At 45.3% G+C, this 13515-nt stretch overlaps 1 protein-coding gene and 1 pseudogene across 2 annotated transcripts; both read right to left on the reverse strand.

The window, feature by feature from the left end:
* Positions 1-462: 462 nt before the first annotated feature.
* LOC308416511 (NADH dehydrogenase [ubiquinone] 1 subunit C2) lies at positions 463-6653 on the reverse strand. Its single transcript, XM_080911529.1, has 3 exons — positions 6363-6653; positions 1319-1462; positions 463-641 (listed from the first exon to the last, which is right to left on the reverse strand). Exons 1-3 carry the CDS (start codon positions 6529-6531, stop codon positions 592-594), a joined length of 363 nt encoding a protein of 120 aa, XP_080767655.1. The 5' UTR covers positions 6532-6653; the 3' UTR covers positions 463-591.
* Positions 6654-9646: 2993 nt separating this feature from the next.
* Positions 9647-10509, reverse strand: LOC308417783 (small ribosomal subunit protein uS2-like; annotated as a pseudogene). Its single transcript has one exon. The product of its transcript is annotated as a small ribosomal subunit protein uS2-like (transcript).
* Positions 10510-13515: the final 3006 nt, after the last annotated feature.

Consider the following 13515-nt stretch of genomic DNA (forward strand, 5'->3'; position numbering starts at 1 on the left):
GAAGGGATACCTCACTAGCATGGAGTACTCTAGGCCCTATTCTACATGACCGGTTGTCAGGTCCTCTCAGTGGGGTGTCGTGGTCACATGCTCCAGGACTGGGACCTGGTTGGCAGCTAGTTTGAGCTGCCATTCTCATTTATGAGTATTACCAGAGTCCTGAACTTGCTGCAACCTACCAGTTCTTCTGTATGGTGGAGGGTCCACTGACCCACAATATACCGGCTCTTACAAGGTCAGGAATTCCATTCCAAGCACACACACTGGGCAGTTCACACCACCTATAAATCTAGTTCCAGGGCATCTGATATCCCTTTCTGGCTTCCTTGAATACTCAAGTGTACAAATCTGCACAACCTTACATACATGCACACACCCACATGTACACACCCGCACTCAAGTATACACACACACACACACATACACACACAATTAAACAGAAACAGGAAAGAAACAGAGGACTCATAATAAGTATTTTAATTCCAGGTGTTAAAATATTAACCTAAACTTCACTGTCACAGAAAGATGTCCCATAAAATTCAGAACATATCCGGGCTGTGGTGAAGAGGAAGAAAGAAGCCTTTGGAAGACTCAACGCACTGGATGGAATGGCTCAAGAATTTCAGCATAAGTCTTCTTCTCTGTGAAAGAATCATAAACTATTAATTTTAAAGTTACACTTTTAAAATTCTAGTTCTTGGGCTAAGGATGTGGCTCAGGAGCAGAACATTTGCTGAGTGTCTGAGGCCCTGGGCTTTGTCCTCAGCATTCAAACACTGAACAAATAAAGGTTCGGGGTCGGGAGTTAGGAGCACGGGCTGCTCTCCCGGTTCCATTTCCAGAGTGTCTGTGGCTCCAGCTGTGTCTGGGGGATACAATGTTCTCTCTGGCCTCCTCTAGCTTACACAGTATACACACACACAGGCAGGCAAACATCCACACATAAAATAATGATGATGATGATGATGATGATGATAACTTAGGTAAATAAGGCTATATTAAAAAAAAAAAAAAGCAACCCAACTCATCTGACTATGGGAACCTGCTAATGTGTGTCATCCATAATCCACGCCAGAACTCAGTCCCCAAAGGTGTTAAGAGGTGGGGGCCTTGGAATGTGACTGGGTGGTGAGGATGGGGCCATTCTGAATGGATACGTTCTCCTGAAAGACATGGATTCAAGAGAGTCTAGTCTTCAGAAGAAGATGCTCAGATCCATACACCTGCCAGTACCTGAGCCACGGGCACGGACATTAGCCAGGGAGAATGAGACAGAGTAAACAATGGGGTTTTTCATTTTTCAGTTAACATGAGATACCTTTTTCAGGAAAATCTTCTGGATGTAATTTTATATATCCAAACATGTCGTGGTCCCTTACAGCATACAAATAGTCTTGACGTTTTAAATAATAATATCCAGCAAAGAAAAAGGAAGTAACAAAGAAAAGCTGGCGATGCAAACCTGTAATTGCAAAACCCAAAGCAAAATAATCAGTCGAAGTGCATAGAGAATTACATTTTTATGTTATACTCAGACGCATTCTTACATTATTCTTGCCAATGTTCTTTACCAAAAAAGGAAGGGAGGAAGGGAGGGAGAGAAGGAGGGAGAGTGGGGGGGGGGGGGGGAGACAGAGAAGGAAGGAAAGAAAGAACAACTCCCCTGCTCCCCCACCAGGGTCCCACCTCCTCCCGCCAGGGTCCACCCCCCCTTACACCCTCCCCAGGGTCTCACAGAGCCTAAGCTGGAACTTGTACTTCAGCTCTTTCCTCTCCACACCTTTCTCCATCTCAGAGAACAGCAGTGCTCTCCCCACAGAGTTGAATTGGCTTATTTTACAGCCTTTCCTACACTCAGACCCTGAGTACCACATTCTTCTCCCCTAAAGGGAGATTACCCCAGAGCTTTCATCTAGTCACCCCTTATCCCTCACTCAAACTTTCTCTGTGAAATACCTTGTACTGGCATGGTGAGAATTGTGGGGCCACTTCAGATTGTGCACAGCCATTAGCCGAGAGCAGGGATTAGGGTTGAATAAGGTTTGGAAGTGGGTAGACATATAAAAACCCAGTAAAATTGTTTGTTTGTTTGTTTAAAGCACCAACTCGCTGGTACCTGCAGTGCTCAGCAACTGCACCGTCACACTGTAGCTTCCAATATCAATGCCTCTACAGTGTTTTCCTGTTTTGTGGCATTCAAAGGACGAACTCATTTCTTTTATCAACTGTATCATAATTTGTTCCTGTCTCTACCACCAAGGCAAGCATCTAATTCACCTGGCTATACCAATCAGGATATAACACCTAATTTATATTTATTAAATTAATGAATGCCTTTGGACAAATACATTTACTATCTCTAAAAACAGAAAATACGTGATTGACAGTGGTGGCATATACCAGAACTTGGAAGTCAGAGGCAGACGTGTCTCTGTGAGTTCAAGGCCAGCCTGGTCTACAGAGCAAGTTCCAGGACAGCCAGGGTTACACAGAGAAACCCTGTCTCAAAAAAACAACAAATAACAACATATCTACTCTATCTTTCTCATTTTAGTAATACACAAACCAAGATAAAATGTATATAAAGGTGGTTTGGAGAATGTGAAAAGCAATAAAAATAAGGTATTCTTTTAAATAAAAAATAAAATATTTATTTTTATTTTGTGTATATGTGTATATAAGTCTATATTTATGTGCACCACATGTATGCAGAAGCCTGTGCCGGTCTAACCCCCTGTTGGACTCTCTGCAACTCAAGTCTCAGGCACTTGTGAGCCACCATGTGAACACTGGAATCAAACGGCTGAACCGTCTCTCCATCCTACAGATACTCTCGGTCTGGAACTGGAGGCTTCAGGTTCCCCTGCTTCAAACAGCCAGTAATTCCCAGACTGGTTCTCAGAGCCATAGTAAGTCAGTGTTCCACGCCCTCCAATGTGCCACTGAGCTACACAAAGACCCACTCTTCTTGGCAGAAGGCCTTACACATGTCTTAGACACTTGAGGCCAGGACCCAAACTCCTAAGGTACAGCTTGGCCTTTCTCCAGGTTCCCATTCCCTCGGCTTCCTTTTCCTCTGTGGTTTTCCCCACAACCACTTTCCCTTTCTTTTCTTTATGTGATTGATGAACCTAAACATGCTATTTACATATGGTACACTAACACCATCACGCTAAAAATCAACAACATCTAATTTTAGACTTTATAGCCATCTAATTTGAAGTGGTTACCAGCAAGGGTTTTAAAACACAGACGACAGGGAATAGAATAAGAAGAAATTCTATTTAGTATTTTTTACAAACTTAAAAAAGATGCTATAAGTTTACTTCACTGTCTGTAATTCTAAATATTCTCCAAGGCTATTGTCCAAACCCACCATTCATTTCCTTTCCCACTCCCGCAAGTCTCCAGAAGCACCATGCATGGGTCACACTCGTTACTGTACACGGTTTAAATGTGAAATGGTCCCCGGTTGGTGGAACTGTTCTGAGAGGCTGTGGAGCTCTAGGAGGTTGGTTCTACCTGTGTCACTGGTTTTGAGGGCCAGAAGTCCTATAACCTGACCCCAGGTCTTGTCCTATCTGTTTCCTGATCTGTTCAGACGTGAGCAGTGCTGGCAGGGTAACTGCCACTCCTCTTTCTTGTTCTTCCTCCTCTTCCTTTTTCCCCCTAGACAAGGTGTCATCACACAGTCCTGGCTGTCCTGGACCTCACTATGTAGCCCAGCTGGTCTCAAACTCAGAGAAATGCCTGTCTCTGTCTCCAGAGGGCAAGGATTAAAGGTGTGAGCCACTATGCCCAGCTGCTATATTTTCTTCCAGTTCCCTTAAAACAACCCTTTTCCCTCTAGCAGCTTTAGCCAGATACCTATCCTAGTGACGAGAAATCTAACTAGTAAGGAAAACTGTTGACTGACTAAAAAAAGAACTGTTTTAAAACAAACTCCTTTATGATTTGTTATCAGTAAATATTTGTTTCATATACCTATTTAATATATAACTGGCCATGGTGGTGAGCAACTTTAATTCCAACACTTGGGAAGCAGAGGCAGGTGGATTCCTCTGAGTTCCATAACAACTCAGTCTACATATTGAGATTTTTGGCTCAAAAACAAAACAACAAAAAACTCCTCTACACTGGGACTTACTTAAAAACTTATCGGCAGAAATATGCTGTGGGTGGAAAAGGTTTAAGAACACTGAGTTAGACCAATGCCGTACATGCTCAGTAAAAGCTGCAGAGGAAACATCTCCAGCACTGCTGTCTCCAAAACAACAAGGATGCTCAAGGGATTCTGACTCCTAGTCCTAAGTGCTGTCTGAATGTTGCTTCACTTCTGACAGAAGTGGAGTTTCCTCGGAATTAAATCACTAGTCGGGTAGACACAGCATCACACCCCAAAGCATACGCTCTTCTCTTTCTTTTGCAGGAAGGGTCTCACTCTCTGTATAGCCTGTCTGGCCTGGAACTCACACTGTAGGCCAGACAGAACAAATGAAAAGAGACCTGCCTGTCTCTGCCTCCCTAGTGCTGGGATTGAAGGTGTGCACCACCTGCCTGGCACAAAGCATATGCCCGTCTCCAGCTTCTTGAAGAAAAGCTGAACCGGAAGCAATAAGGTGCCACTAAATGACACACAGTCCACATTCCAGCCAGTCTGTACTTCCTGTGGGACATTCTTCCTCACATCTGTAGGTCTTCACTCTCCCAAGGTATTCCATCTCGCTATCTCTATCTAAGCATGCATCTACCACTCCAAGATCAGTAACACATATTGATTTGTATTTCTGGCTGACTTACTTCTCCCTGTACTCAGTACAAATACCCGGATGTCTGGACCAGAGAAAAGTTCAGTCAGTACCTTCTCACTCAGCGCCTTTTGTGTGTTCTGTACCTTATCTATAGAACTCACTGAATGGCCATAACAAATACACAAAGATCTATTACTCTCACTTGATAGATGAGGGAACTGGCAGAGGGACCACATGACTTGCCAAAGTGACAGTCAGGAAACAATGAAATAAAACCATGTAGTTTCCAAGCAACAAGCTTAGGCATAATCAGACAGATAGACAGACAGGCAGACACACACACTCCGGGGTCGGGGGGGAGGGGAGAGGAGAGCAGAGAGTGTACACATAAGCATTTCCAAGACATAGTGGCTTCCAATAGTATTTGATCTGAGACTTCATGGATGCTGACCTTCATGTCTAATAACAGATGGTTAGCTGGGATGATTCCTAGTGGCTGGAAACCATTTCATTAGCTTTCTTGTGTAACTGTGGTCCTTAGCTCCAATTGATGGTTTAGATCGCTGACAAACCTGACCTTCACCACTGAACTTCCTCAGCTCTCAAAAGTTTTAATGTCTTTCCCACCCAGAAAATAAACTACCATCATCTTATAACTTCCACAACCTGATCGCCCTAATCTTGCAACTAAGTAATCAAATGCACCCACTTTCAGAAGGCCTTTGGCCCACCCCTTCCCAGACCTACAAAGCTCTTTTAACTTTTGCCTAATAGTCAAAGTTAAGTTCACATCTAGTGAGACGATAAAGATATTTGCCACCAAGTCTGACTTGGGGAGTCCAATCTCCAGGGCTCACATGGTGTTGGAGAGAGAACTAATTCCCTCAGGTTGTCATCTGCCCTAACCACACACAAAGAAGAAATATAACAAAGTCAGTTCAGTTAGTTTGTTTCTATGTGAATCTTTGGAACTCTACAGTTCTTAGCACAGCTACCCAGTCAGGTCTAATCCATCTTGACGGGAAGCCAATGACAAACTAGAATATACAGCTCGCTAGTTTACTGACTGTCTCCTATTCCAGGACAACCGCAGTTGTGGCTTCTGGAGTTTGTACACTAGTCCCCTCTCCAGACCTTATGAACCAAACCAGTATTTTATCAGTATATCATTTCTATGCACTCCAAGTCTGAGAAGCTCTGGTTCTGAACACACACCAATACAAGTTCCGCTCCTTAACTAGCCACGTGACCGTGGGCAAGATGCTTTAACTCTGCAGCGCCCTCGATAGTGACAATACTTTCTCTTTTTTTAAAATCCTACTGCTATCATGCTCTTAAGGGTGACAGCAGTGCGAACTGTGAGGAGCCCCTCTTGAGTCCTTCACAGACTAACTGTGGGGTTTAGAATTCCTGTTGCGGCGCACTTGGCTTTCTTTATTGTTTAATGAGGCTAGGCTCGGTGCTGAAAACTCTAGAGGGGGTGCACGACCTGGGAAAGACAGGCGCTCCCATCTAGGCAGGAAGGCCCGGAAAAGCACGGATCCCGGAGGCTGACCGTAGCGGGCAACCCTGCAGCTCCTCCTCCAGGCAGGACCGCCTCGCAGCCCTCACCTGCTTTCATCACAGGCCTCATCCGCATAAAGTTGTCCAACAGGCCGGTGCAGTAGCCCAGGAAGCCGATGTAGACAAGCCGTGGGTCGTTCAGCTTAGGCGGGGGCAGGCTCCGGGCCTCATCCGGCAGGAATCTTAAGGGCTCATGGCCCGGCCGTCCGCTCATCATATTGATGCGGGTTCCACGCGAGGTCTGACCTCGACTCCAACTATGAGAAAAACCACGACTACAAACGCCACGACCCAACTACCGTCCTCTTCCGAGCTCCGGGCTGAAGGGCATAGCGTACGGCGGTGCAGCACTCAAAAACTTCCCTGTGCGCGCAGCCTCAGGAACCTCTGCACGTGAGGTTCCGGGCTACTAAGTGGCCCACAAAGAGTGCTGGCTTGCGCTGACATTGAAATGAGGGTATGGGGGTGGGGTGGGGGTACCAACCCAGTGCAGGGGTACAATAAAGAACCCACAGTAGGCAAAGACTGGGAAATACTGCTATTTGTTTGTTTATTTAGCTCAATTATACGAAATCGTCTCTCACCCACTTGCCCCCAGTCCCATGGCTTTTCAGAAAGGATTATTTTAGCATCCAAAACTCAACACATACACGTGGTCGTGATGCCTAGTTCATTTATTGAAAGCCCATAAAAGCTTTATTTCTGGGGTTCCAGCAGCTCATTTGCAGTTACTCCCTTCCCAGCCTACCTCCAAAGCCTAAAATTAAGGTAAGGTAGCAGCAGAGTATTAGGAGAAGGCCAGGAGCGAATCCTTTAACCTAATCTTGAGATTCAGTTCTGGTGATAGTCCGTTAAAATGGTTCCCTCTGGGCCTTCAGGTCTATGTACATTGCTGTGGGAAGTGTTCCCTAAAGAATTAAGGAGTGAAAGAAGGCATTCATAACGCTCTGTTAAGCGATTGCTAGTTTCTCTCTGCTCACCTACCAAAAATAAAGGTCGTTTCCATATTCGAGCAGCTCCCTTCTGAAAGCCCTTCCTGATACTGAAAATGTATACGAATCAAAGATATGAGTGCTAAATACCAGCTCAGAGTCGCCATATCTGTACTCTTTGAGAAAAATCCAGTAAGACACACAGACAAAAGCATTGGAGCCTGTGAGCAAATCTATTAAGATCATAGTAGTATGTGACCGTAACCCTAGAAGTTGGCAAGCAGTATGTCATTCTTGTCATTAAGGAGTCCTTGCTTAAAATAGATGAAACAGACAATACATAAAAGCAATACAGTCACATCAGCATGTGCAGACGGTGGTTGAGAGAGAGAGACTACTTACACGGTCTGGGAGTCCACCTAACTTTTACTACAGCTACATAATCACCAAGTTCAAATGGTTCTCTTTCCCCTGTATCTTTGTTCAACACTGGTTTGAATCGGAAATTATTTATTCCTGCTTGAGATTTGCTCAGGGTTTTTTCATTTGGTCCCACAGAGCCTGCTAGCTAATTATCCTGTCTTGGTAGGGAGGAAGGAAGCTTAAAAGAACCGGGGCCAGAGTCTCCTATTAGTGCCCTCCTCAAGTGACACCCTTTCTACATCTCCCCTGTTAACCTCTGACTTCTACCTGACAAAGGCTGGGACAGGGTCTTTCCATATCTCTGTTTAGCACTAATTGGCCTGAAATTTGCTGTTTTGTCCAGGATAGCTTCAAACTAATAATAAGTGTCCTTCACCCACCCCACCTCCAGTGCTGGGATTAGTCCTGTACCACCCTGGTTACCTCCAGCCCACCAAGAGGACTCTGTTATGCCAACAAAAAGCACCCCTGAACTGAAATATTTTAAGTAAAAAATTTTCAATAAAAATTATATGAGAAAGCATACATTAGGATTTTCATGGATTCCATGCATCAAATAATTTGAACGTCCACACCTTATGGCCCAGTAATTATACATTTTATCATCTGTCCTATAGAATAACATAACACTGCAGGATGTGTTGGTTCACACCTGTAATTCCAACACTTAGGGGTTAAGTAAACAGGAGTTCCAAACACTGAAGTCAGCTTTGCCTACAGAGTGAGACCCCATTTCCAACAAAATCAAACAAAAAACAAACCACGGGCAGGGGTGTGGCGTAAAAACCCTTTCCACTTTAAGAAAAATGGAGTCAGTGGTTAGTTAAGAGTGCTTTCCGATCTCCCAGGTGACCAGCACCCGCTTGGTTGGCTTATGTCTCCTGTAACTCCAGCTTCAGAGGCTCGTATGCCTCCTGTGGCCTCTGGCCATATGCACACAGAGATGAACAAAGGCACATAATAAAAATGAAGCCAACCTGGCATCACACTCACTACGTAGCTGAGGCTGGCTAAGAACCCATGACCTCCTGCCTCTACCTGCCACACCCTGGGACAACAGGTGTGTGGTCACACATACAGCTCACACAGTGGCTTCTTGTTATTGTTTTGCTTTTTCTCATAGTGTTTGTTTTAAATTTGTGTTTTTTTAAATCCACCAAAATGTTCTCCACAAAGAATCCTGAAGAATTAAACTATTAGACAAACACATTTACACTATCATACATAGCTCTGTTCTGAACATGCTGACTCAGTTTCTCTATTGTGTAGGGTTCTGTAATGCAGCTCGCCCTCCCAGCCTCGGCACATCACCCCCACTCTCCTGTAGGCCTCAACCTGAGACTTACAACAAATTGTCCTTACAGTCTGCACATGTGGATATGAGCCGTGGAACTCTCGTGGTGGACAACGGACAACTTTAGGGGTTTCTTTCCTCTCCCTCGACCCCGTGGGTCCTGGGGATCAAATGAAGGCCGTCACGGTTGGTGACACGTGCCTTTACACACTGGACCACCTCAGCCTGATTTTTTTTTAAAGGAAAAAACTTAAAAGAAATTTACATACTGACACATTTGTAGTCTCAGCGCTTGAGAGATGAAAGCAGGGTAATGGGGCGTTTCAGAGCTTTCTCAGCTACTTAGTGAGTCCAAAGTCAGGCTGGACAATGTGAGATCTTGTCTAAGAACAATAACAAAAAAAAAAAAAGGCTGACCTCCTTGAACAACACAGGAAGATCTTGTGTTAATAGACCAACAAGAGAGTGCTGAGGATGGAGAGTCTCATCTGCATCCTAGGCAAACATAGCTAGTTAGATGGGGAAGAAATAAGAAAAGAGAAAGCCAACTTACTCTCCTGGTTCTGGTTCATGCCGCCTTAGAAAAATGAGGATATTTATCGCTCTCTCTCTTTTTTTCCTCCTTTAGGGACTTTATTTTCCTTCCATCTTTCCCCCCTTTGCTCAGGTGTCTGCAGAGCAGCTCAGGACCACTCAGTGATGGCTCGAACCCACTCCGTGGCCTGCGCTGTGGGAACCGCTGAGTAGTCCTCGGTGGCTGGCTGCGCACTCCAGTCTTGTGTGGGGAACTGCTGGATGGGCACAGAGGGCACCTGAGCACCCTCAGACCTGTCAGCCACCTCACGCTGAGCAGCAGTAAACTCAGGAGCCGGTGCGGTCCCTTCACTCTGGAATTCCTCCTTGGTCACAGCCTTCTCAGCAGCAGCTCCTTCTCCTCAATCTCCTCTGGGTCTCTGTAGAAGTAAAGATCGGCCATAACCTCCCATAGGAGCTCACGGGAAATAGTACCTCGCATGCGGAGTACCTCCCGGGCCAGCATCCACCACATCAGACTCACTGAGTGAGCTTCGTTGTTGTTGCACGGGATAGCAATGTCCACATAGCGCAGGGGAGAGTCTGTGTTACACAGAGCAATGGTGGGCGGGGTGACATTAGAGGCTCTGTGAGGGGCTGGTGGTCAGCCCTGGGATCAGTCACCACTAGAAACCGAGGCTCCCTGAAGGCCACTTGGATCTGGTTAGTGAAGGTCCCAGGTGTGAAGCAGTTGGAGTGGCCCCTGTGGCGGCACAGCTCGCTGACCAGGGTTTCTGGAGGAGATGACGCTGACGTCGGCGGGATTCTCAATGGCAACAATAGCGCGAGCTGCAAGCAACAGCTTCTCCCAGGTCTTCTTCAGATTTATAATGTAGATACAGCCACTTTTCCTCCTGTAGACGTACTGCTCCACCTGAAAGTCGAAGTTGGTGCCACCTAAGTGGGTTCCTGCAGCAAGGAATTTGAGGACATCCTCCTCCTTCATCTGCAGGATGTCAAGGGCTCCGGACATTGTGTAAGTTTCCCTTTTAAGTTACTATGGGAATAAGAACAACACCGTATGGACCTGTCCTCGGGTAGTGTGGAAAATGCTACTTATCTCTTTCTTACAAACAAGATTAAAAATATTTTAAGTGTGTGTGTAAGTCCCATAGCCCATAGGGATCAGAAGAGGGAACTGGATCCCTGGAGTTGGAATAGTTACATGTAGTTTATGAGTCACCTGATGTAGGTACGAATTAAGCTGGGATCTTCTGCAAGAACAATATGGACTCTCAACTACCAGAGTCATCTCTCTAGGCTCACAAACAATACTGTTAAAGTGCTTAATGAACCATGCCTCGTGCTCAGCCTCCTGTATGTACAAATTCCTTTATCAATCAGTGTCTCCCAGTACCCCTTTCCATCTGTAATCATATTCAGTGCACATGGTAGGTGTGCTCAGGGACAGTTTTTGGATAAGATACGTATTCTATGAGCTGGAGATGTAGGTCAGTTGGTTGAGTGCTTGCCTAGCACGTATAAATAAGGCCCTAGGTTCAACCTGCAACGCTGCATGGTGTGAAATCTGTACAAACTCGGGCTGCCTTTTCTTCGTGTGCTATTTTTATTGTTGTTCTTTGAACCAGGTTCTCACGTTTCCCAGGATGGCCCCAAACATGCTATGTAGTTGGGGCTGACTTTGAACTCTGGATCTTCCTGACTCTGCTGCTAACGTGCTAAGACTACAGTCATGCCCCACCACATCCAGCTGTAAATCACTTTAATTATTTTAGTTTTAAGTTGTGGGTGGTGGGGATTATGTGCTTGTGCGTGTGTAAACTGAGGTCAGAAGAGGGCATGAGACCCCCTGGAGCTAGAGTTGTGAGCCACATGGGTGCCAAATGCTGAGCTCGGCGCTCTGGAAGCGCAGTACACACTTGTGAGCTGGGTATCTAATATTGCCACACCCCACACCCCCACCTTTTTCTTTATAGGTGCTGAACTCACAGAGATCCACTTGCCTCTGCCGCCATGCCAAACTCTAATTTAAAAAAAATTACATTTTATTTTTGTGTATAGGTGCAAGAGTTGGTTATTTCTTTCTACCATGTGGGTCCCAGTGATTGAACTCAAGTCTTTGTCCACTGAGCTGTCTTGTTAGCTCTTGATTGTGCTTAGTTCTGTATTTCAAAACCATCTTAAAATCACACTTCTATTTATTTAGTAACTTTTTAAATATTCCTTCTGGTGTCAGGGATTAAATCCAAGATCTTGCCCATATTAGGTTAGCATATGGCCACTAAACTACAGCCACCTATAGCTTTCAAAATTAGACATTTGTTATAAAAAGCAAACAGACTGTCATAGGCAGAGAATAGTGGTCCATGCCTTGAATCTCAGCACTTGGGAGTCAGATGCAAGTGGATATCTGTAAATTAGAGACCTGCCTGATTACATAGAAAGTCCCAGGACACCCAGGACTATATAGTAAGACCCTGTATCAGAGAGGGAGAGACAGAGACAGAGAGACAGACTGGGGTGTGGGGACACCCACTCTGCAAAGTTTAGAAGCATGGGTACAGTACCTAGAAAAGAATGTCCAGGGTACACTGAAACCCAGGAACTGGCCTGTGCCAAAGGTATCTTCCTGCTTTTCAAACCATTTCCAAGGGTTGACTTACATTGAATAGGAAAAGGAATATGAAGCCAAATATGGCGGACAGATCAATTTGTGGTAACCAGCACCGATCAAGGCATCTGTGGTTCAACTCCTGTACCTAAAACTCAGGGAACTTCAAGGAGGAGGAGCTGGGGAGGTTGTAAGATCCAGAGGACAAGAGGCCTGTGGGAAAGTAGACCACACCACCAGACAGAACTGGTAAGGCTAAGCCTAAACCCAGGGAAATCTCAGAATTGAGAATGATAGGCGTTGAGGGGAGTTTCCTGATAAACTTCCTGATCTGGAATGCATAACCATGAACCATGGTTCAGAGAGAACCATGACAGTCGGTCATGTAGCATAAAAACCTGGAGTTCTCCATGCCAATGAGGTCTAGATAGGTGTTAAACCAATGAGCTTCCCTTCCTGGGCATTCCTTCCGGCAAAGGTTTTCAATCCTGGGTTCTCCTGGAGTTTGATGTTTGCATTTACATTCACCATCAAATAAAGCAGTTTGGGTAATCAAGGACCATCTCCATCAAGGACCACCTTGGGGGGAAGTCTTTGTTATAAGGAGCTGCGCCTAAATCTGAGAAGGCCTTGTCTCTCCCAGCCTCTCTGTCCTCCTACTCATTCAGAACCAAACAGGGTTCTGCTCCTCCTCTACTCAGCTACCCCTTCTTCCCTGGCATGTAGTGAAAGTGCAGACATGTGGCTTTAAAACCACCTGTTTCGTGTGTGTTTGTGTATGTGTGTGTGTGTGTGTGTGTGTGTCACACTGTACATGCCGATACCAGGACTCAGTTCTTGACTTTCACCATGAGTTCTGGGGACAGAACTCAGGTGGCAGCGCAGGTGGCAGATACCTTTTACCATCATCTTGCTGGCTATATTTTCCTTTTAGTCAGGATTTTACATAGCCCAGGCTGGCCTCAACCTTACTGTGTAGTCAGAGATGCCCTTTAACTTCTGATCCTTTGGCCTCTACCTGAATGTTGGGATCTGTGCCAAAAACCTAAATTTCTCTGTGTAATGAGGAAAACTTGAAAACACATCCAAATGTTACAGTTATCCATGGTAGCAGACCCCTGGTACAGTGGGAACATATATGGGAATGGAAAGTGATGTAAAAAACAAAGTTTTTAGGGGCTCTGAGACTTTTCCAAAACACCCCATTCTTAGAATGTGAGACCCTAAAGATACAGAAATGGTTAAAGTCAGACTCAGAGACTTTCCAGTCATCTCAAGTCTATGAGATTCGGCCTGTGCCTGACAAATAAAAACAATGGCCCAGAGTAATTCTCAGGAAAAAAAAAACACACACAGAATATACTGACTGATAGCCCTCTAGAAAGCCCTAGATAGGGTCCTGACGCA

Source organism: Micromys minutus (genome assembly GCF_963924665.1).
Source record: "Micromys minutus genome assembly, chromosome: 2".
NCBI classification, from domain to species: domain Eukaryota; kingdom Metazoa; phylum Chordata; class Mammalia; order Rodentia; family Muridae; genus Micromys; species Micromys minutus.

Coding starts and splice junctions, on each gene's coding strand:
- LOC308416511 (XM_080911529.1), bottom strand. CDS start 6,531: ATGATGAGCGGACGGCCGGGCCATGAGCCCTTAAGATTCCTGCCGGAT. Junction 1,463..6,362: donor GAGGCCTGTGATGAAAGCAG/GTGAGGGCTGCG, acceptor TTGCAATTACAG/GTTTGCATCGCCAGCTTTTC. Junction 642..1,318: donor AGAAGATTTTCCTGAAAAAG/GTATCTCATGTT, acceptor ATTCTTTCACAG/AGAAGAAGACTTATGCTGAA.